Source organism: Centropristis striata, chromosome 2 (genome assembly GCF_030273125.1).
Source record: "Centropristis striata isolate RG_2023a ecotype Rhode Island chromosome 2, C.striata_1.0, whole genome shotgun sequence".
NCBI classification, from domain to species: domain Eukaryota; kingdom Metazoa; phylum Chordata; class Actinopteri; order Perciformes; family Serranidae; genus Centropristis; species Centropristis striata.
The window spans coordinates 36,047,886-36,073,122 of record NC_081518.1 but is presented as its reverse complement, the minus strand read 5'-3'; the positions used below and the strand labels follow the sequence as shown (position 1 = coordinate 36,073,122).

The following is a 25,237-nucleotide window of genomic DNA, read 5'->3' as shown; positions in this document are numbered from 1 at the left end:
CACAGAAGACTGTCTGTCTGAACCTTGAACAGACAAGGTTCCCTCTGTTGGCTGTCATCATGACACAGACAGCAGAAAGGGGTCACCCTACTCTTTCACCCTTCCACTCTACATGACTCAGGGATGACACGCAAACTCTTCAATCAGAGTTGTGCCCCTCATGCCACTCCTTTCTCCAGGGGGGAGGTGTGTGTCTTTCCAAACGCATCCCTGAGACCTCCATACCCTTTCTGTTCACACAAAAAGCCCAGAAGGGGCCGGCCTGTGGGCGGGGAATATGATAATAGCCCCTAGAGGAAGTGAGCGCAGTGTAGTGGAATGTAGTTGCCATTAGTGGGAGTTGAGCTGAGGCTGGCTAACAAGCTAGCCTGCTAAGTTGAGTTGCTGAGCAGGAGACGCAGAGGATAGTGATGAAAACATGCCTCACTTCACAGTGGTACCAGTGAAGGATCAAGCTCAGGCCAGCTACGACAGTCTAGAGGGGATTAACTGGGTGGATTACAGGGACACTGGACAGGACTATCCTGATCATCAAGACACTGTCAGCTCTGATGGTAGGTCTCAACTAACTAACTTTTACTCACCTTTTTTTCTCTCAGCTAGGACACAACAAGAATAGTTTGGAAGTTTTTTAACTCTAATAAATGTGTCCTAAAAGTGACACCTCATGAGCTGGACCCAACACAGCATGGTAAGCTGTGCTTTGTCCTGATAGCCCTCTGAACAGCTGGTTGTATGGTTACCATGGCAATTCTCCAGGGCCAGAAAGCAGTTCTCCTACAGCAGGCAGGAATGTTTTTTTGACAGCTCACTTTGGGTAAAGCTGTAGAAACACTACTTTTTATCATTTTGGAGTATTTTTTCTGCATATGGAAGCCCTTTAAAATGAATTCAGGGACACATGAGTAACAAAGGGAAAACAATGAAAGGGGTGAGAACCATGGGGGAAAAAGACACAACGGGGGTGGGACTGTGTGAGGTGGGGGCCGGTATCACCGCAACAAGAAAAGGGCCTCAAGTGCTTCCTTGCACAAAAGATGGAGCTCTCTTTGTGCCAGGGGAGGATTTCCTTTCACAAAGATTGGCTGCTCAACAACACAGGAGCAGAACTCTCCCTCCTCGCTTCTCTGTGGCAGCTTGTCTCTCACTGTCACTCACTTGTTTCTCCACTGTATGAGCATGGAATTGGGGGGGTGGGGGGCAGTCACAGACAGAAGAGAAAGGGAGGACAGCGGGAAGACAAGGAGAGTTTGTAGCTGGTGGGTAGGATTAGTGTGAGAACAGCGCAGATTTGTGTGCTCTGAGAGAGTGAACAAACTGGGGAGTTTTTTTTAATAAAAGACACACATGGGTGTGGCCTTGCAGTGAAGCACCCACGCTTTACCAAGAGCCAGGAAGACCAGGCTGGGCACAAACCCACACACTGACTGGCCACCCACTTATATTACCTTACTGTAACACTGGAAGGACCAGAGTTCAAGGCTAAAGACTTATCTAACTAGTTTTACTGTGTTGATGAGCCTCCAGTAAGTGACCAGCCACAGTGTTTAGGGATGGGATGTTTGTGCATTTGTAAATGTGTTTCTGCATTTTGCAAGAAAACTATGCAGATGAGATAAGCCATGCTTCAGTGGCTCAAAGTGCTTAAGTAGACTAATATTCAAAGAATAACATAAAGGAATGGAAGGACATTTTGATTTAGCTGTCTGCTTGTATATTTCTGGAATGCATGGAAGTTACCCTTTAGAGTCAGATGGCATTCTTGAATAGCAAGGAATGCACTTATAAGCTACTGCACATAACAGTGATTCAAGTGTTAAAAAGAAGTGGAACTGTACTCTGAACTCTGTACTACGCTCCGACAAAAAGTTTTGATGACAGAGGGAAAAGCAGATGTCCTGATATAACCCTCATGGGCGAGTTTCAAGCTTGTTGCTGCCTCTCTCGTCTTCCCAGCGGTAATAATTCTCTCCAACTCACCCGAGGAGAGCTCCCCAAAGCCTGAGAACAAAAACAATCGGTTAAGTTAGTTGGTAGCTGCAAGGATGACCACATGCTGGACAGGGTAAGAGGGAGGAGAAGAAGAAGGAAGTGAGACTGTGATTGATGATGAGACGGAGCAAAGGGCAAGCAATATGGTTCATACACATGTGGGAACCAAACAGTAAAAGCTACTCAAGTCAGCTGAGTGCATTTTTGTAGCATATCTACTGTGTTTTTATAGGAGTTATTTAAGCACTGACAACATTTTTTAAAGCATAAATTGAGCAATAGTTATGTTTTAAGAGTCAGAGTGACAAGTGTAAAAAGAAGTTTGAAACATGTACAACATACTTCATAATTTTCGGCATGTACTGTACATGCTCAGTCATTTTCTTACTAAAACTTAACTTGAGTTTTACATGCTGCATTATGACATATTCAAGCAGTAATAAAGTTGGGTGGGAAAGTATTTGCTGTGGCAAGACCATCCCAAAGTGTTCTGGATGATTTCATCATGGGAGTGGTGGGCTTGCATATGGGACATGTTGTGTGATGCCTGCAACTTGGAGGAAGTGACACACTGCAGAGTCTGTTTCAGTCTGTGAGCTCAGCTCTGTTTAGCACAGCACAGGACCAACACTGTGGTCATTGTAAGTGTGCTGTACTCCTGAGCAACCACCCTGAAACAGCCTTCACTTTTCAGGGAGGAAAGTTCAGTTGCTGGGGCTTGCTCTTCTTAGTTTCTTATTGCTCCGCCTCATGTCTGTTTGTTGTTTGTTTAGGACACAACTTGTCTTCTCCTCAGTGAAGCTTGCATCCTAATATGCTACCAATAAGTGGTTCAAATTTAATTTGCCTATTTTCTAATTTGTGAAGGTCAGAAGGCAACATAAGATTTAATCTTTTCAAGTCTGTATCAAATCAAATCAAATCAAGTTTATTTGTATAGCCCTTTACAGTAGCCAGAAGGTACCCAAAGTGCTTCACAGGAAATCCATAAAAACAATTCATAACACATGCATAACATATAAGTACAAAATAAAAGTGCTGCAGTGCTGCAAGGTAGTACGAGCCATAGACCATAGCCATACATAGAAAGGAACAAACAAAATGAGTAGACCTAAGAAACAGAGTTGGCAGAATTAAATGCCAACCTAAAAAAGTGGGTCTCCAACTTTGATTTAAAAAGGCTGAGATCAGAAGTGAAACGTTTCTGTTGTGATCAAGGCTTTTGCTTTAGAAAGTAACTATTGAAAGAAAGGGGAGAGAGAGAAAGAGAGCTTATAATGTTTTATTGTTCGTCTTCTGTTTGTGTTCCTGCATTTCTCTGTTTTGGATTACATTTCTGATGCATGATCTGTTTAGTGTAACATCACAACCCTTATGCCAAAGGTCTGAATGATATAGGAGGAAAAGTGAGCAAAAGAAACATTATTTTCTTTCCTTAACTTCTGCCTAAGCCCCATTCCAATCTCAACCCTAAGAGGACAGTAGCACATACATGAATGCAAGTGAGTGCCTGGGCCATATTCCTGTTGAATGTAAGCAGTGCAGGATGTGACACACACACGGATAGAAGTTTTCTGGTTTGAAGTCCCTTTGACAGCCAAACACATGCTGCGAGTTCACCGGTCAGAGTTAACCAAAGTTGAACTCCACATGATGTGAAGATGCACATTTGAGGGAGATATTACTGTTGAGGTACAGCTAATGAATTACCAATACATGAAATTCAATAAACATTCCATTAACTCCTCTTTTCCTATGGATATAATATAATCATGTGATCCAATGTAAACATTTTGATCAAAGTCTATTCCATTCTTTTATTGTTATTGCAAAGAAAACAGATTTGAAGTTGTGACTGGGTAAGTAAAATAGCCATGTAGTGCAAATATGTCTTTTGCTTGTATTAGTCTCAGACTAAACAGGTGCAGAATACTGAGCAGATTATGTGGAGAATCCTGCTGCGTGGTCCTGCTCTAATTCAGGAGAACAGAGTGACCATTCCTGTCATGCTGTCTGGCATGTCACTCTGATAACCCAAGAGAGATAAACAGACTTTGGTGGAACAGAAATGTGAAGTTGATGACAGAACAAATTTAAACAGCACACACACACACACACACACACACACACACACACACTTGTGTATGGCTCTTAACAACTCTCTGTTTAAGACTTTGTAATACTCTTTAAAGATAATAATGATTAAGATTAGATTAGAAGATTAATATTTGCCACACAATATCTCCTATGATGCAACTGCCTTGCCATCCAGTCATTTCCCATCTTTGTTCTATCAGCTCATTCACATCAAAGTGACAACTGGGCAAGCAGAGCAGCTCAGATATTTTTTTCCCATGTGTACCTCTAGCTCTTCTTGAGGATCCCGGGTCTTCTTCACTGCCTCAGTTTTGACAATAAACAGATCAATGCAAAATAAATATAGTGCAACATAAATAGCATAAAGGATTTTTACTGTTTCCTTGGGTGTACCAATAATGTGAAATGTGTAATTTGCTGTAAATTATCACTGCTATCTTAGATTGTGATACTGCAAAGCTTCTTGGAAGATACCAGCATGAAGCATTCATTTTTTTTTATTTGTGACAGTCCCTTTGCCATATTTTAATACAGAAACAATGTTTTCATTAGCTGCAATGTAACCAATTGATACCAAAACCTGGGCTGATAATTGAAAGTACATAAATCAAACTTATACTTGATATTTAGAGTGTGATTTCTGAGCAAGAATAACCTGCATATCCTTTCTTAACACCTAAAGGACCAGTGTCAGTGTAGGATTTAGTGGCATTAATGGTGAGGTTACAGATTGCAACCAAATAAATACCTGTCCCCTCATTCTTTCAGTGTGTGAAATACAGCCTACGGTGGTCTGTAGGTAATGTAATAACATTCAAGGCCTCCTCGCCAGTGTTTAATTTGTCCTTTAAGGGCTACAGTAGAAAGAGAGTACTGCGACACGGCTCAGTTGAAGACGACCTGCTCCCTATGTAGATATAAAGAGTTATTTCTAAGCTAATGAAAACACAATGGTTTGTACGCTTAAGAAAACATAATTGTAAAGATTATTTACTATACATCATGGTATAGGGGGAGTAAACTGCTACTTCCAACCTCCTCTGTGGAAATGACAGGGTACAGCTTGGTCAAGTACTTAACTCAACAGTTCTTGTTGTTTACCTCCACAGTAGTGTGCTATTTATGATGTTAGCAGGAGATCATGTGTAGATAAACAAGGCAGTAACTGTACAGTCCATAATCTTTACATTTGTAACACTCACGCTAAGCACACATTTATGAGTATGGCTTGTGTGTGCAGCATATTTACAACTTAAATGCCATAAAATGCATGAAACCAATTTGCAATGACACTGCAGACAGACAGTTCTCCTGCACAGACCACACTTTGGGTTTGTTCAGTCATTGGTTCATACACATTAAGTTAATTTGTGTCCTTTTCTAAATCTGTTGTACGATGCACCTCTTCCCGCCCACCTTTCCCCCCCTGAGGTAATCAGGCTGAGTTGCGGTCCTTTTCTCATCATTAGCACACATCAAAGCTAATATGTTTTGCTGTACGGCTCAGCAGGTTAGCATTCCAGTGCTCTGTTCAGATGCTGCTCCGCATGAAACACAGCCATTACAGCAAACATTGGCCAATTGCTACCGCTGACATGACATTGTTTCTAACCACGGACTAGGGAAGAGAAAACAGTTTGAAGCTAAATGTGGTGGCAGTTTGTGAAAAACAAAAGGGTGTCTGGCAGTACACATTTAGAAAATAGGCCTGCCCACCATGTTTAAATTTCATGACCAACATGAATGTATATGCTGAAATACAATGTGCTGCAAAATGTGTGTCGCCCTGGTCAGTTTATTATTAATATGGACTTATTCATGAACATATCCACCTTTATTCAGATATGGTATTTTATTGATTTTCCCTCTACTTACACCAGTGTGGAACAGGTGCATGGCTTAGTTATGTGGTATTGTTTGTAGTCATGACAAATAACATGCCTAACATTATTGTATCTGCCTCCACAGTGGTCCACCATACTGTAACTACTGTGGTGCCCCCAGACATTTCCCATACAGCTGGACAGATACCAAAAGTAAACCAAAACCAAAAGCCATAAATTATTTTCAGGAATTCTAGTATGCAGTTGAACAAGGCTCATTGAAAATTATATCAATATGAGAGAGAAGGAATGGCACACTGTTATGCTTTGGTTTCTTATTTTACAGATACAACTGACTTGCATAGACTAAAATAAAAAGTTCTAATTTTCCTTAAAAAGAATAATATACAACTTTAATTTGAAAGAGTTGAAGAGTACAAGAATTCAAAGAGGCCTCCATATTTCATGAGTCTCGCTGCAGTTTTGGGGTCAGTGATTGTATCAGAGTGGCTGTGGTCACCCCCTGGCGGCTGCCACTGTGTCACTATGATGATGTTAGCAGGGTTAGCTCCGTGCTGTAAACAGATGCAAACGCATGAAAAAGGGCTTTGCTTTTGTCAGATTTTGGAGTTTCACAGCCCCTGCTTATGACTAATGGAAATGGGGATTCACATAATATATAGTATAGCTGGACTAGTTCCCACAGAGTAACACTCCAAAAAGGTCATGTCAAAGTTTTCTCAACGAGCAAGGCTTGTGGAGTTCAGACAGTTGTAAAAGGTCAGGGTGGCTCAGAGTGTTTGGAGGATCATTTTACAGACCCAGAAACATAAACAAAGAGCTGAATACAGTGCATTGCAGAGAATCCTTTAACTGTTGACCTGCTGCCGCACATCAGTTGTGTCATGTTTTGTCCAACCCAGTGGCAAAGTCACATCTTGCTTTGCTTTAAAGGCATGCAGAGGGAGTTAATCAAATGAAGAAAATGCCAAAGGATATTCACATAGTATATCATCTCTTTTACTGCTCCTCTCTCTTCTACACAAACACAAGCCACCTCCCAACACAGCCTGATCAGTACATTCTTGCCAACTAACAGCACACAGCAGAGTTAGCTAAGCTGCACTACCTCTTTGCCTCTCACTGTTAAGTCTTAAGTGTTTATTAAAGAGGAAGTTTAGCAAATAGGCTTTTTCAAACCCTAAGAAGCTAAAGGACAAGGATATTGTTTTCCATGACTAATCAGCTTTAAGAAGTGCTTTGAAGTATTTCTTTTTTAAACATTCATGCTTTTAAAAAGTACGTTTAAAAAATCAACCCTTGAAATACTTCAAATATCACACCCATATACACTGTGCAGCCTAGATAAAGTAAATTAATGTTGTGTTTACTGAAAAGTCTTCAAGAGGTTTTGCAAGAGTCACTGTTTGTTAGACCTGTAACAAACATAAATGGAATTGATTTTGTCTTTGTTGACTTACCAGAATTCTTTTAAAAAGCCATGTACTTTGCACTTTGAAAATACTTGACAACATAACATTTTCTCTGCCAGTTGATCTAGTTGTAAACACACAGCAAATTATACCTAGACACCCCTGACACATAGGCAGTCTGTCAAAACATTTGCTTTGGACTGTTGCATTTTGTGTTGGACTGGAGCTACAAATGAAAGGTAGTATCGAAAGCATGTTATTCTTTGTGTCTTGGAAGCCTACATATCCTGGAAGAGCTGCTCTCATGGCAATTATAAATACTATAGCTCAAATAGTAGTTGTTTTTTTTGGTCATCCCATGCCATGTCACCCAGAATTCACAACTTTTCCCAGTGAGTGTCATTGGATTTTCAAAGTAAATAGGATAGAAAAAAAGAAAAAAATTCTCTTTTCTCTCTTTTTTTTATCTAAGCCACACCAGTTGCTTATTCTTCACTAGACTCGGTTGAGTTTTAATTAAATATCCAAGAAATGTGGAACATGTATTGCTGAATGTTTTACAGTCATCAAATTAATACAAAAAAATGTTTTACTCAAAAAAATTATCTTTAATTTTCAAAATGTAATATCTCCACTAGCTTGCATTATCTTGCAACCAAATTTTGATCCCATCTAGTATTAATAGTTCTTTTGTTACATTTAAATCTGCATAAATAGTTAGTGCCACATATCTTGCTAACAATAGCTTCAGAGATTTAAGCAGTTATAACTACGAAGTATTATTTCAAATTCCATTAAACTTTCTTTTAAGGGAAAGTATTAAAATTCATTGCAGATATAATATAATATAATGTATTTCTCAATCATTTAATCATTTTCTGTAAACAAGCATTGTTTTACAGTTGTAACATAGAATGAATTAAACATTTTATCTGAGAAGCTCCTCTCATTAAACAAAGAGTAAAAAGATACTTATCCCTAGATGGTTAGTCAGTGGAAAGTAAAAGTCATGTACACCCCTGGTTAACCTCTCTACCTTGACACACCTTTGTGTAAAACAACAGCACAGACAGTCTTTGATGTTCTACAGTGGTGGTGAGCTGTCTTGGTGGGGATACAGGTGACATGTCAGTACATGTTGCTGTAAAGCCTCTGTGCTGTTCTGGGCACACAGCAAGATTCTTATGTGCCTTCATAACAAGCCAGTTAATCTTTAATCTTTTTAATTAGACATTTAATGTGGAGTTATTAACTGGAGACCCCCACTGTCTCTCCTCATTGTTAAAGTGACTTTTAGTTTCCTGGTCCAACAAATGTTATGAGCCAGGAGCTGAACTATTTTAGGCTCTAACATTAAAATAGTGTTTGACGCAGCACAGATAAAGTTACAGTTCCGGTCAGGAAACATTTGAAAATATGTCACTCCATGTCATGGAGCAATCCCCATCTGCATTACTCTAAAAAATGCTAAATGTCTCTTTAAGTTAATCAGTGCCGCTATATTATCTTATCAGCACGAAAAAGGGTAAAAATGTGAAAGGCCCTCTTTAGAGCCTGTATTTGATACACCAAAGATGGAGACTTGTTTTGTGACATGTGACTTGGACTTAAGTCAACTTGACTTGACAGAAAATCAATGACATGAGACTTGACTAAAGACGTGTGACTTGATTTTAAATAACATGTCTGTGAGGACTGATACACTTTGTCCTCTCCATCCCCATTTGTTACAGATTGTTGTTGCTAAATTTAAAACTTTTTGTGCCCCTTTGTATACAGCTCATCTCTGGTGGAGCTATAGGAGGAGTAGTATGCAAAAGCTTATTGTGACTTACAATGAGGTTGCTATACTTCATGTCCCCAGATGGGACAGTGCCAGTCAACTGTTTGTGTACTGTGGTGTTCCTACATGTGAGGCACTACTAAGAAAACTGATGTTCAACGTTATGTGCCGTTTGGATGAGTCAGTAAATAGCCTCATAGAGGCTTTAACAAGTCCTAGGAAGAGCTGCTTTCAATACTCGTTTTTTTAACAGATTGTGAATTGCTGTGGGTATATGTAATTTTGGAAATCTTTTCTATTTTTTTCTTTTCTCCTTTCTTTTTTTATGGACCCCTCTGTGAGTCTGAAATAAAGACTGATGATGATGAATACAAATAGTCAAAAGTCTCTTCAAAATATAGACATCTAGACACTAAGACCTTGAGGAACAACACAGAAAAATCCATGAGAGAGAGAAATTTTGTTTTTCACAGAGTCCCAACTTTTTTGGAACCAGGGTTTAAGACAGTTCTCCTATACAGACCATACTGTGCTGCTTCAAACACAGATGTTGTGTTTTTATCCCGTGCCAATGACAGCAAGATGACACTAGAGGACAGTGTTGGCATTGTTTTTACTCTCATCTCTTTCCAAGCACAACTCTGATCCAGCTGTGTGGTTGTTACGGTTTGGAAAGGCAGACCACTGGGAATGTGGCCTACATGCTTCAAATGATCACCTTTTTTCTAGGCTTTTGCATACTTTAGACATTTAAAAACAAACCTTGCTTTACAGAGAAAACGAACATCATGACATATCTCTCAAATTAATTTACAAGTTATTGTTTAGCTTATTCTTGGAATAGTGGCTTTGGAAGAAAAAAGCAGACTTATCTGAACATCAATAGAGTATAGGAATACAGATACTGTAATACTGCTTTATTCTAGATACCCATGGCTCTTATATCCCTGTGAGCAGATGTATCATGCGTGTGTGTGTGTGTGTGTGTGTGTGTGTGTGTCTGTGTCTGTGTGTGTGTGTGTGCCTGTTAGTCAGTGAGTTACCACTGTAACCTCCACTCCCCCCTTCACCATGCCCCATGTGTTAGATCCCTAAATGAGTATTCACCCTGGGTGACCGAGTGTCCTGGATAATAATCGACAATTCCCCAAGCTAGAGGACAAAGTACTCTGTTGCAGTCTGCTCACAGCTTGTAACTATGCGTACCCAGAGTGATAGTAGCAGCAGTGGGACACAGAACACAGGTGAGTGAAGACCAGCATTCAAGCTCAGCCAACTCACTAAGAACAGAGCTGGTATATTTTGAACACTGTTGAGAATTGTTTTTCTATTTCATGCCCACTTGGTAAGTTGGCAGACTTTTTGTTGCCGGATTAATTTGAGATGCTGCTGTTAAGGTTTACATGCTCTAATAACCCAAGGTTAGGTAATTTCTAGGTAATGAAGTGTGTGCATGCCTGTGAGTGTGGATGTGTGAGTGATAATTTTTGTGGTTCTACTTCGCGTGCTTGCCCCGAGGCACTGGGCTCATCGCTGCTTGATTCTTTTCTTCAAAAGCACAAGTTAATGAGAGTAAAATCTAATTATATGCCTGTTTTTCACCTGGACAGTGCTTTGTTGGTCTGTGCTGCTTTTGGCCTTTCACCGCAGCTTCACTGCAGGAGCCGTGTTTCTGAAGTTTACTGGTACATGGAGATGATTTAATTAGAATTAATTGTGACATTTAAAAGCTGACTAAATATTGAAAAGGGCTGCCATGGAATAGCATAGTTTATGAATCACTGCACATGGGACAGGGTTGGGCTGTTACAACGGTTTGTTTCCAACAAGTGATCTTATTTTTTATTTTTAATGCAAAACTGTGACCTTATGTCCATCATGACTCTATTGACACCAAATGAAACTGATAACACAATGCTAGACGTGGCACTATTTTACTAAGTACCACATGTGAAAGAACCTATTTTATACAGTCTATGGAAAGAACCAGTGATTGTGGATGTATAATTGTACTGATAGGTACATGGTTGTTAAAATACATTTAATTGATCTTTTTTGTAAACTAAATATCCATATATTTAAGAAATGCCAGTGAGCATTGCTTTCACATTTTTGTTTGTTTGTTAGTCTTGTAAAGTTAGCATAGCCTGTGAATCAGCACTGGCATTGCTGGGTACTTGTTACTGTCTATGGAAATCTGCTAGTTCACACCAAAATCCAAAATCCACATTTTATTTCCTCTTACCTGTAGCGCTATATTTATCACTCTGTATTGTTTTGGTGTGACTTGCCCAGTGTGGGAGAGATAGCTGTATAGATGTTTTCCTTCTTTACAATATGATATAACTATTAGCACTCTGTGTTGTTCAAAAAACACATTTGAAAAATCCAACAGCAATGTCTCTTTCCAGAGGTTTTTATTACCCAGTTGCTCAAGACAATGAAAAGACCTTGCATTTTCATGTAAAAAACTATTTCCTTTCTCACCCACTCAGTTTTTCAAATGTTTTTTTGGCACCAAAAGCAGAGCATTAAAAATATGTTTAAAAAACTGTGTTTTATATTTTGGGGTAGAATGTCTCTTTATGCAGATATTATTGCAGATTTGACATAATTTGAATTCTCATATCAGGAAAGCACACTGACTTAATCTTGCAGTTAGCGTTACCTCCAATATAACTTAAATAGCAAAGTTTGCCTGATCTATTGGCAGGAATAAATATATGTTTGTTTGGCCCTATAAATAGTTGGTTTGCTGAGAAGCTACTTTGTATTAACCTCGGTACTTTTTCTGTCTCTCTAATAGGACATGGGAATCACAAGGAAGACAGTCCATTTCTCAACAGTGCTGATGCCAGCAAGAAGAATGACTTCTATGACAGGAACCTGGCTTTGTTTGAGGTCTGTTATTTTTTTATCTCCTAATATTTCGGTCAGATGATAAACTTTCATTAATTCAGACTTCTTCGCTCTCTCTTTCTCCAGGAAGAGCTGGACATCCGGCCAAAGGTTTCGTCTCTGCTTAGCCGCTTGGTCAGCTACACAAACATCACCCAGGGAGCTAAGGAGCATGAGGAGGAGGAGAGCGCTGAGGCCTCACGTAGGAAGACCCCCAAGGTCAGCAGAGGAACACTGTGCCTCACTGTTTTTTCAAACAACATGTACACTCAGTTTTTGGAGGTTTAGAAACAGTATCCTCCACCTCTGGCTCTCTCCCCGCCTTGCTATCCAAGTCCTAAATTTGTATTAAGAGCTGTTGATTGATTGCTTATGCCTTTGCACGCTCTGCAGTCACACTGTGGCTGTAAGACCTGGATACATGCAAAGAGCTGATAACATGATTGAATGACCTTTAAAAAAGTACATCAATCAATACAAATGATCAATACACTTGTTTCCTGAAATGCCATGGTCAATATCTCTCTCCCTCTTTCTCTCTATCAGTCTCCCAACATGGGCACTCTGATGGGAGTCTACTTGCCGTGCCTCCAGAACATCTTTGGTGTCATTCTTTTTCTCCGGCTGACGTGGATTGTTGGTGTGGCTGGCATCATGCAGTCCCTCCTCATTGTCCTCATGTGCTGTTCATGTGTTAGTATTCGCACGCACGCACGCACGCACACACACACACACACACACACACACACACACACACACACAATGTGGGCCAGCTTTTTTTTTTTTACTAAACCAGTCAATAGAATACACATTTTTGCATAAACTGCAGCAGTTATTACTTTCACTCTGACTTGTGTTTTTTATTTTTGTTTGCTTCCATTATCTTTGTTACATAACATATACTGTAGTCTTATCAGCTACTAGGCTACGTATACTCTTTCTACATGGGAGCTCGCTGTCAGCTGTCAATTTAATCAGCGGATAAAGTAGGCAAAGTAAAGTGGTCCCAGGGGAGGGGCCAGACTAAGGGGGACTGGAGGGTGTGTTCCAATTACCGTGGAATTACACTTCTCAGCCTCCCCAGGAAAGTCTACTCCAGGGTGCTGGAAAGGAGGCTCCGGCCGATTGTTGAACCTCAGATTCAGGAGGAACAACGCGGCTTTCGTCCTGGCCGTGGAAACGGACCAGCTCTTTACCCTTGCGAGACTTCTGGAGGGGTCATGGGAGTTTGCTCATTCAGTCTCCATGTGTTTTGTGGATTTGAAGAAGGCTTACAACCGTGTCCCTCGGGGAGTCTTGTGGGGGGTACTGCGGGAATATAGGGTACCGGGCTCATTGAGAGCCTTGTCCGCATACTCGGCACAACGTCAAACATGTTCGCCGTGGGTGTTGGCCTCTGCCAGGGTTGCCCCTTGTCTCCGATACTGTTCGTGGTCTTTATGGACAGGATCTCAAGGCGCAGCCGGGAGGAAGGGATCCGGTTTGGTGACCTTAGAATTGCATCTCTGCTCTTTGCAGATGATGTTGTTCTTTTGGCTTCATCAGACTGGGACCTCCAGCACTCATCAGGGCGGTTTGTAGCCGAGTGCGAAGCGGTTGGGATGAGAGTCAGCACCTCCAAGTCTGAGGCCATGGTTCTCTGCTGGAAAATGGTGGATTGCCCCCTCTGGGTGGGGAGAGAGGTTCTGCCTCAAGCAAAGGAGTTCAAGTATTTCAGAGTCTTGTTCACGAGTAAGGGTAGAACGGAGCGTGAGATGGACAGTTGGTTTGGTGCGGCGTCAGCAGTAATGTGGGCGTTGTACCGGACTGTCGTCGTGAAGAAGGAGCTGAGCCGGAAGTCAAAGCTCTCGATTTACCGGTCCATCTATGTTCCAACCCTCACTTATGGTCATGAGCTTTGGGTAGTGACCGAAAGAACGAGATCGCTATTAACATGACACTACAAGTTGCCATGACACCTGTGTGTGTGTTTGTGTTTTTCCATGTTAATCATATTTTCTCCTTTCCTTTACAGACAATGCTTACAGCCATATCAATGAGTGCCATTGCTACTAATGGTGTTGTTCCAGGTAAAACATTGAACCTCCATTGTTCTCCAAAGTTCTTATTATTATTATTATGATCATAATTATCATTATTATTATTATTAGTAGTAGTAGTAGTAGTAGTAGTAGTAGTAGCATTAGTATTGGCATTGTAATTTTATTTTATTTATTAAAAATATAATTCTTAACAAGTATTATTTATTTGTTTATTTATTTATAAATTAACTTTTAATTATAATTATATAAAGTAATCTATCTATCTATCTTATATTGATTATTATTTATTTATTTTTTATTATTATTATTATGATCATAATTATCATTATTATTATTATTATTATTAGTAGTAGTAGTAGTAGTAGTAGTAGTAGTAGCATTAGTATTGGCATTGTAATTTTATTTTATTTATTAAAAATATAATTCTTAACAAGTATTATTTATTTGTTTATTTATTTATAAATTAACTTTAAATTATAATTATATAAAGTAATCTATCTATCTATCTTATATTGATTATTATTTATTTATTTTTTAATAATTAATTTATTTTTTACAATATTTTGTTAAGAACTGAATTGCCATTATCTTGACATGTTTTTTAAACTACCTTTAATATAACTACTGCTCTGATGTAGAAGTTAAAATTACCACTACATATTCTGCCACTAGGGGGGAGCAGAAATGTACTAATGAATCTACTGCATATAGCACAGAATGTGGGCTTTCCAGTGGCTTACTGTGTCTGACACTTTGTTTTACTGCTGTAGCTGGAGGGGCATACTTCATGATCTCCCGCTCCCTTGGCCCTGAGTTTGGAGGAGCTGTGGGCCTGTGCTTCTACTTGGGCACCACGTTTGCTTCTGCCATGTACATACTGGGGGCTATCGAAATCTTCTTGGTTGGTTTGCTAAAATATTATACTGTGGTGACATTCCTGCTCACATTTGTATGCTAAATAGTATCCAGCAGTAAATCTACAGATATATACAGTATATTCAGTAACTGTCCTGTTGTCATTTATTTTCTCCTCAGAAATATTTGGTACCCCAGGCAGCCATATTTCACAGCACAGACATCCCTGGGAGTGACAGTGCCATGCTGAACAATATGCGAGTCTACGGCTCTATCTGCCTCAGCTTGATGGCCGTGGTGGTTTTTGTGGGAGTCAAATATGTCAACAAGCTTGCCTCTCTTTTCCTGGCCTGTGTCATTATCTCAATTGTCTCCATCTATGCTGGGGCATTCAAATCCATGACTCATCCTCCAGAGTTCCCGTAAGTCTGCAGAGAGGGCTCACTAGAATAAACATGTGAGAACAGAAACTAGGGTGAATTATGAGGACTTGTGTTTTTTATAGGTGGGAGAGTGCACATTTTGTTAACTCTGTATAGAGAAAAAAATACATGTTTCTCTATTATTATTTAGTTTTGTATTGTGTATTGTTATTGTTCTGTCTCTCATCTGCCACAAATTACTTGAAGCATGTTTTTTTTTTGCTGTCAAAAAGTACAACTAAAATTCAAGTACTTTGTGTTGATAAATGTATATGAAGTTGATGATGTTGGTGGTGGAAATAATGAAACCTAACACAGTAACCATTTCATTTGTTTCCATGTGGCTGTAGGATTTGCATGCTGGGAAACAGGACGTTGGTGAGAGATCGCTTCGATGTGTGTGCTAAGACTGTGATAAAGGGCAACATCACGGTGCCCAGTCAGTTGTGGGAAAGGTTCTGTCTGCCGGGGAACATGAGCAGCGCTCAGTGTGATGACTACTTCATCCAGAACAATGTGACGGAGATACAGGGCATCCCTGGATTGGGCAGTGGGATTATTAGAGGTACATTGATCATTAGTTGCAGTAGGATTAAACTATTCAGCCTAGATATTTTTGTTATTTAGATAATAAAGGTTCTAAGTAAATATACCAGTACTTCTACTTACTGCTGATTAAGAGGCATTGTGCAGTGTTAGTCAACCCATTCAAGCTCAGTTTGCCTTTTGCACATTATGTCAGAATTTTAAAGAATTTAAAGTCCTCCTTGTCTTATGTTTATGTCCCCAAAAATGTCTGACCTTGAAAATATTGACTTGTATCTGTGGTGTTCACATTCCTTTACTGAAGGGGGGTGGGGGTGTCTGTGCACTAAACTGCAAGAGATTTTAAACATATGCCAGGTGGGCTACATTACATCACAACTTTGAAAGCCAATCAAAGGCTGCAAAATAAACCTGAAACCTTGCAGAGCAGACTTGAGCAAAAACACACTGTAACATCATAGATAGAAGATATTGTTTCACAATCACAAGTTCTGTGTCACCCTCTGCCAGCTACAAGCTGAAAGACTACACTGTTTTATATGTCTGCTAGTTGCAGATATTGCTGCACATCAGATTCCTCATCAAAGTCTGTAGGCTCAGACATGTACGGCTGACTATCTCCGATGTTTCCTCTAAAAGAGAAAGCAGAAGCTTTAACTACTACTGCAGTCTGCAGATCATGAGCCAGTGTTCTGTCGATATGAGCTCCCTATCAAGATGCAGTGCTAAGCAGTACTGCACAAGTGTGGGAGCATTATTTGATACAGGATATTATCTTTTGTATTCACAATATGCTACCCCTGAAATCTTAAATAAAAGACATTATAATAGACCTTCTTTTAGTATGTAACACATGATAAAGAAATGTCATGATAGGCAGAGGCCAGACCTGGATTTTCAGTACCTTCTCAAAGCTTTTTCTTTGAACATTGTTTTTGTGGGAAAACCATATTAGACAAAATCTTAATCTTAATATAAATTATAAATAAGTGGCAAACTTCTGATGTTTTTTCTTTTTCAATGAAAACTTATCCTGTTATATTTTGATAGTTTCCCACCAATGTTTTAAATGTCACTTCTCTGTTGTTAGAAAACATGTGGGGAGACTACCAACAGAAAGGGGAGATCTTAGAGAAAGCGGGGCTTCAGTCAGTGGATGCCCATAGTGCCATGGAGAACTTTGGCATGTACGTGTCAGCTGACATCGCTACATCATTCACACTTCTGGTTGGGATCTTCTTCCCGTCTGCCACAGGTATTACTTCCCCATAAACCAGAAAAAAGTGTTCTGTCTCTATGAAACTGTAAAAGGATTTTTGCCAAACATGTTTACCTTAAATCTTGATTTTATTTTATTTTTTTAGCAAATTATATGATTATGACAGCAACTCAAGTATAAAGTCTCTATAACCTGTTTAAGCTTTATAATGCAGTCTAACTTTAGCTGCCTGATATGTTATATTCTATATTTTTAGCAGAAGTAACATGCACACGAGGAAATATGGAGCTTTAAACATCCCTCTCATCCTGCCAGTAGGGGGCATAGTTAAACAGCTTATACATGTGCTCTGTTGTTAACAGTGTCTTTGTCTTGTAGGTATCATGGCAGGCTCTAACAGATCTGGTGATCTCCGTGATGCTCAAAAATCCATTCCTGTGGGAACTATCTTAGCCATCACTACTACTTCAATTGTTTGTATCCTCATTTTGGTGAACCAACAATAAAACTAACAATCTTTCGAGCAGGATGGGAACGCAGATTTGATATAGGCCTTTGTGTTATATTGAGTTCCTTGACATGTTGTATTCAGATTTCACCTCTGTGGTCCTCTTCGGGTCTTGTATTGAAGGAGTAGTTCTAAGGGACAAGTAAGGTCATTTGTTTCCCACTGCAAGTTAATACTATAAGATAAACTTTTATAAAAGTCCAATCATAATTAGTGAGCATGTACTTGCAGGTTTGGAGACGGCGTTCGAAAAACTTTGGTGGTGGGAACTCTCTCCTGGCCGTCTCCGTGGGTTATTGTCATTGGGTCCTTCTTCTCTACAGTTGGGGCAGGCCTGCAGTCCCTCACTGGGGCACCCCGACTTCTTCAGGCCATTGCCAAGGACAATATCATTCCATTCCTCAGGGTGGGACAGCACACACTGTTAATGATTTATTATGTAGCCAGTTCACATTGTCTAGAAAAATGTTACTGTCACCACAAGACAGAAATGGTCTCTTATTCTTTTATTATTTCCATAGCATATGATACTTTGAATATCCAGGATGACCTCTAAATAAAATGTTTAGCTGGAAATGTTTTTTCCTTGTAGGCTTATTTGAATATGATGCAGGAGCAAACAAGAAGTGATTTGCATTGTTGCGTGGGAAGGTTTTGAATTTTTTGTTTTCCAGGTGTTTGGTCATGGAAAGAGCAATGGAGAGCCTACATGGGCCCTATTACTGACTGGTCTCATAGCTGAGCTGGGCATCCTGATTGCCTCACTAGATATGGTGGCTCCTATCCTTTCCATGTAAGCTCACATGCCAGAAATAAGACATATGCTAATTAAACTGCACACACCCCATACATTAATTTCTTTCAGACATGTCGCACACATTAATATCTTCATTTTCCTGTTTGGTTAATGGGATAGTTCTGATTTCTTTAAGTGGGGTTGTATGAGGTAGTCAGTGTATTAGCTGTTGTAGATGCTAGTCAGCATGCTCCCATTCCCAGTATGAAGAAGCAGGCAGGAGTACCAGCTCAGAAGCAAAGCAATGTACTGCTGAGGACAGCAGCAAAACATATTTTAGCCGCCTAAAAAACAACACAAGTTTACATTATATTTAATTTATATAATGAATAGCATCACTCCCTCCTTGTAAATGAAATAGGGCTATTTTATGGTACGGTAAAGCAGTGAACGTGTTCTAAATACAGTGTGCATTAGTGTGTTTTTTTGCTGCTGCCCCTCTCCTCAGCGGTGCATTACTTAGCTTCAATACCAGTACCTGTGCCTCTCTCTCCACACTTGGGGCGTGTTGACCACCATCTGCTGTAGGTAATTCACTGACTATAGATAAGTACCTCCTACAACCACACTTCCATAAAATCCAAACTATCCCTTTAAGTCCAGCAACACCCCTCATGATATAATATCTACTTCAAATCTGTTGAAAATGTTCTTTTTATGTATTCGACAGGTTCTTTTTGATGTGCTATCTCTTTGTGAACTTAGCCTGTGCAGTTCAGACTCTGTTGCGCACACCCAACTGGAGGCCAAGGTTTAAATACTACCACTGGTGAGTACAAATGTATCCCAACCAGATTTCTTACAGGGGGTGGAAACACACTTCATTTTTACCAGTCAGACTGTCTTGGCTGTTAAAAATAATGTAAATAAATGAAAAAATAAAAACATCACTTCAGGCTTTATGTGTCTCACCAACAGGGCTCTGTCCTTCCTTGGCATGAGTATGTGTCTGGCTCTGATGTTCATCTCCTCCTGGTACTATGCTATTGTGGCTATGGGCATTGCTGGGATGATCTACAAGTACATCGAGTACCAGGGGTATGTCTGGAGTCTAATTAACATTTGCACATTTTGTTCTGCTGTCCTATTACTGTAAATTCTTCTGGGTTTCTCTGTGTTTCTGTCTTTAGTGAATGCTGGTGGACGGCCTCTTAATTTCTCTGTTGTCCCTTATATTAGTTTCTTGTTTCTTTCACTCACAAACGACAACAGAGCAGAGAAGGAGTGGGGAGATGGTATAAGAGGACTGTCCCTGAGCGCTGCCCGATACGCCCTGTTAAGACTGGAGGCTGGACCCCCGCACACCAAGAACTGGAGGTACAGCTGCACCTACAAGAGACAATCTGAATGTCTCCACAAAAAACTCCTATCCTTTGCATCTCTGTGTAGCCACATTGCATGTTAGGATATAAAAGTTGTGTTCACATCTGTTTGTGTTCATTGTTTAAAAGAATGCATCACATATGTAACAATGTCACCCTCTGACCATTTAAAACTTGTTTACATTGTTATGACTGTTCCCCAGCACACATGCAGTCAATTTAATTTAAAAAATGTTGGATTAGAAAGAAGTTTTTACCAAAATCCTGTCAGTGGCATTTCAGAATTGCACCCAGATGGATAAATATAATAAAAATATGTTCTCTCCCGTCTATAAAAATGGCCCTACAGAATGATGATAATGTCACACAATGTAGGCAACATATGAGAGATTTACCACTAGCTGTTATCCATACTGACACACAATGAGTGAGCACCATCTGTCAAGGATGTATTGACAACATTTTGGGGAAGTTGTTGCCTGAGGAAGAGTTTTATTTTTGATGCTGTGACCATAGACTGTATAAAACATGCTGGAGATTTCCAGTGAAGTTAGCGTGTCATCTTTCCCTGCAACATATAACCACTGTGATGCTGCACTTCCTCCTTTCTCCTTAATCACTCAGTCTACTTTAACAATGAAAGTGACACAATAGCTGGTCAAAATAAAGTCTAGACAGCATTTTTTTGGAATTGATTTCAACATGTGGTTAGGACCTTCCATTGTGCTGCAACAGAAGCAATACTTCCAGTATTTTGAAAGCATGGCTTTGCAAGCTCCCAATGACTGCACACTAGAAGAAGATGAACTACAGTCAAGCTAACCGAGGGAGGAATCTGTTTTGGTCAACTAAAGCCACTTAGAAAAAGTAGTTGAAACTACTAAGTAAAAAAAAATGACCAAATTGATAATGCTTATTATAGAGCTTATTATGAGCAGAACAGCAGTAGTGTGCGTGTGTGTGTGTGTGTGTGTGTTTCTGAGTGTGGGGAGAATAAAAACAGCTCTGTTGCTGCCAGATTCAGCAGCATTACTGTGCTCCACCTTTAGTGATTTTTATGTTTTAACTTTAATTGCCCTTTCTTCATGTGTATTTTCCCACAAATTCCATTTAGAACTAGAAAACAAGATTTTCAGATATAAAAAGTTTAAAGGTACTCCGTTATTAAGAAACCCACTTTTTAAAATAAAAAGGTTTAATCTGACAGCATTTTTGTAAACAAATCTGGCTTTTGTATTATCTGACCACAACTAAAAGAGTTTCGAAAAAAATATTTATCTGACCATTTTGACCTACAAATAACGTTATACAGAGTGTGGTTGTAGCTGTCTGACGGATACCTAGGCTGCCTTAACAACAGTCAGGATGAAAGAAAAAGGGGTAGAGGCGGTCAAAGAGGGTTCAATAACAGTAGAAAAGCAATAGTAATAGTAAATAATAATAAAAAAGAAAAAACAACAACATTCTTTGTCTTTTTTACGGAGCAGTTTATAGGTTGTAGTTTTAGTAGTTTAACTACACACAGCAAATGGCAAAAAGGTTATTTAACTACTTGAATCCCTACACAAATATAAATGCAGTTGAACTACCAGCAAGCTACTGTAAAATGCAGTTAAACACCCAGTTTATTTACACGTAGATCCCCAACACAGTCTTTTACTACTTTAATCCAGACCTTGGACTCAAATGAACTGACTTTGTGCACTACAGACCTCAGCTGTTGGTGCTGTTGAAACTGGACGAGGACCTCCATGTAAAATATCCTCGCCTGCTCACCTTCGCCTCTCAGCTGAAGGCTGGAAAGGGTCTGACCATTGTGGGCTCTGTCGTCCAGGGCAACTTCCTGGACAGCTATGGGGAAATGCAGGCAGCTGAGCAGGTAAATACTAGAAAGGGGTGCTGGCTGTTCATGCTCTATACAATCCTCTATTGTACTCTATTGCTGACTGTGTTGCAGTACCTAATTGTTACAAATGACCACCTTTTGTCATTTGAAAAGCATGATGAAGCAAAAACATGCTTCAGTGTGGATTTTCAATTTTTGTGACAATTCCTCCTCTGCAACAGTTTTTGAAGCATTTGTCACTTTAATCAAAGGGTATGGCTGGAAACAGCTTGTTGTTGTCGCTATAATATGGTTTCAATGAGCCATTTCAGATAAAATAAGGGACTGGTGCAGGGCCATTTTTCATAATGTGATGTGTTTGGTAAAAAAAATTAAACAATTCAAGCAAAGTTTGCTCTTGTTTATCTGACAACGACTGGAGAAATGAATCCCTGATCCATCCTAAATAAGTAAAGTAAAACAAAATGTAAAACCTTTTCAATTGAATTTCAACTTTCTATTTATAAATCCTTATTATGTAGATTTAAGGCATGCACTATAATCTGTTTAGACAAATGAACTTTGATATAATTTTGCTTAAAGTACTTTATAACTGTTAAGGTTTATTTGCTTACTTCATAATGTGATCATGGACTAAAGTCTGTGTGCACACATTTATTTCCACCAGGCCATAAAGAACATGATGGAGATTGAGCGAGTTAAGGGTTTCTGCCAGATTGTGGTGGCATCCAAGGTGCGGGAGGGTATTGTCCACCTGATCCAGTCCTGTGGTCTGGGGGGCATGAAGCACAACACTGTGGTGATGGGCTGGCCGTACGGCTGGAGACAGAGTGAAGACCCTCGTGCCTGGAAGACTTTTATCAGTAAGACTCTCACTGAAGCACTGACTCCTAAAGGGCCCAATCAGCATTTGCTGCATTACACGACTGCCACCCCTAATCAACCATAATTTGCATAATGTTTACAGTATGTAGTAGTCACGCTTAATGCTCATTAACTTGCAGTCACAGCAGTCATGGGCTTGAAAAAACTTATATGGATATACTATAGATGCTCATATTCATTCTGTGTTAGCTGACCATCTGGCTTGTACAGAATGTACGCTGTAGCTAAGCTCATTCATACAGTGCAGTTAATATCCATGCCTCCATGTTTTCATCTGTACTCAGACACAGTCCGCTGCACCACAGCTGCCCACCTGGCCCTGATGGTGCCCAAAAATGTGTCCTTCTACCCAAGCAACCACGAACGCTTCACAGATGGCAACATTGACGTTTGGTGGATCGTCCATGATGGGGGGATGCTAATGCTGCTGCCTTTCCTGCTCAAACTGCATAAAGTAAGACAAGTTTTATTCCAATACACAATTTAAGATGTTAAGATGTTGCCCTTTAACTGTAATACCAAATTTACCAACTTATACCAAACTGCTTTCAGCACTCCTTTGATGCTTAGTTGTGGCTTGATATAGTTTGGAGCATTTTCTTTGAAAGAATGCTTTTTATAACTTTTATTTTGAATTGTATTTCTCTAAGTGATCATGATCACCTGTGTTTAATGTTGCACATGATATTTATCTTGTTGAAATACCACATCATATTTGCATTTTAAGGTTTGGAGGAAATGCAAGATGCGTATCTTCACTGTAGCACAGATGGATGACAACAGCATCCAGATGAAGAAAGATCTGGCCACGTTCCTTTACCAGTTGAGGATAGAGGCTGAGGTCGAGGTGGTGGAGATGGTGAGATTCTCTCTTGCACAACTATTAATCAGTAAGAAAAACTGCAATTGAAACCAGATGCCTACTTCATAACAGTTTGCTCAACTTGATGTTCACTTTTTCCACACATACTGCATGTTTTAACTGGATTAGCCACTAAAGTTCTGTTTTTCAAATGGTACTTCAGCATGACAGTGACATCTCAGCATACACCTATGAGCGCACGTTAATGATGGAGCAGAGGTCCCAGATGTTGAGGCAAATGAGGCTGTCCAGTGCAGAAAGACAAAGAGAGGTATGCTTTTTTGTGTTGTTTATTCCTGAAATATTTAACAAATTAAGAAAACTGGTGTGACATATTTTACATGATAAATCACTGAAATATTGTTTTATTGTTTTGATGTTTCAAATTTTCACTATTGGGTGTCTTTATTAGTGCAATTTGGAATTTAACCTTAACTTAATTGCTCTGAATTACAATATTAGTAACATACTGACAACCAAGCCTTGTCATATTCCCATGTCTCTTGCAGGCCCAGCTGGTTAAGGATAGACACTCTTTGGTGCGTATGGGAAGTTTATACTCAGATGAAGAGGAGGAGGTGGTGGAGGCTCCTCCAGAGAAGGTTCAGATGACATGGACAAGAGAGAAGGTCGAGGCTGAGAGGAGTAACAGGAACAATGCACCGGAGAACTTCAGAGAACTCATGAGCCTCAAACCGTGAGAATTCCCAACATCTTCTCTACCAGAAACACATGTAGCATTTAAAAACCTTTAAACTTAATTTCCATTTCCCTTGTTAAATGTTGTTGTTTTTTTTTTTTTTACTGTCTCTCCCCATTCCTGCACTCTAGGGATCAGTCCAATGTGCGACGTATGCATACGGCCGTGAAGCTAAATGAGGTAATAGTCAACAGGTCCCACGATGCTCGATTAGTGCTGCTCAACATGCCAGGACCACCTCGAAACACAGACGGAGATGAGAACTGTATCCTTTTTCTCAATTTAATCAAGCATAATGCATAACTGTCTAAAAGACTTTAGGGTGCAGTGTGCATATAAAGTGTGAAGGCTATTGTTTGTTACTTCTTTAACCTGTTCCTCAGATATGGAGTTTCTAGAAGTGTTGACTGAAGGCTTAGAAAGAGTGCTGCTGGTCCGAGGCGGAGGTCGGGAGGTTATCACTATCTACTCATGATCAATTATTAGCTGCTACACAGGAGCACCTGCCTCATCAGAACACATTCCACCTCTTGACAGGAGGCAGCAGCTGCTTTGCTGCCAGACACTTCTGAGTAGATATGTTAATTTGACACTTTTATTGTGAAGTATGGATTTTTGAGTACATAGGTTTATTCTATTCTTGTAGAATACTGGGTCAGTGTACATATCCACCTGTATCTCAACCACTCTGCCATTCTTTATAAATGAAAGCAGTTATTTTTCTCCCTCGGAACCCAGTACTTGTGTTTCAAACACAAACTTTAGATCACGATTTTCTTATTTATAAGAGAAAAATAAAATAAAACTCTTCATATACGACAATAAATCTACATTTGACAATATGATAGACTATTCTATACATGTTGGTAGAACTGTTTTAAAATAAGCCAGAATTTTTATTCTGAAACAGCTCTTTGATTATTTTGTAAGCACATTTCTATTTATTTATTTATTTTATCAACATTTCCCCACTGAGGTAAAGAGGATGTAACTGTGGATATTTAACACAGTGCTTGACGTTGGTTGTGCTGTAAAGGAAGCAGGCCAGAGATCATAAAGCAAGTTTTTAAAAAGAGTTCTAATTTATGATTTTTTTGGACGGATATTTGTGTATGTGAATGACTTTTGAACTGTTACATTTGTACTTTTTTCTACAGCATGAGGCTGTTGAATTTTTCTGTAAACACTTCACACACATCTGTCTTATT

At 39.5% G+C, this 25,237-nt stretch overlaps 1 protein-coding gene across 3 annotated transcripts; it reads left to right on the top strand.

The window, feature by feature from the left end:
- Positions 1 to 340: 340 nt before the first annotated feature.
- Positions 341 to 25,180, top strand: slc12a4 (solute carrier family 12 member 4). Of its 3 annotated transcripts, none has more exons than XM_059350182.1 (24): positions 341 to 554; positions 11,935 to 12,029; positions 12,114 to 12,245; positions 12,573 to 12,719; positions 14,041 to 14,095; positions 14,839 to 14,969; positions 15,104 to 15,345; positions 15,696 to 15,910; positions 16,982 to 17,146; positions 17,489 to 17,587; positions 17,703 to 17,760; positions 17,850 to 18,024; positions 18,293 to 18,411; positions 19,085 to 19,183; positions 19,333 to 19,452; positions 19,627 to 19,731; positions 21,447 to 21,615; positions 22,250 to 22,445; positions 22,752 to 22,921; positions 23,195 to 23,326; positions 23,493 to 23,600; positions 23,839 to 24,026; positions 24,161 to 24,294; positions 24,413 to 25,180. In XM_059350182.1, the coding sequence occupies exons 1-24, from the start codon at positions 419 to 421 to the stop codon at positions 24,502 to 24,504; spliced, it is 3,282 nt and encodes a 1,093-aa protein (XP_059206165.1). In that variant the 5' UTR covers positions 341 to 418; the 3' UTR covers positions 24,505 to 25,180. The 3 variants fall into 3 exon arrangements, with proteins under 3 accessions (XP_059206165.1, XP_059206181.1, XP_059206173.1); XM_059350198.1 differs by lacking the exon at positions 341 to 554 and adding an exon at positions 7,563 to 7,584; XM_059350190.1 differs by lacking the exon at positions 341 to 554 and adding an exon at positions 10,257 to 10,372.
- The last annotated feature ends 57 nt before the right edge of the window (positions 25,181 to 25,237 follow it).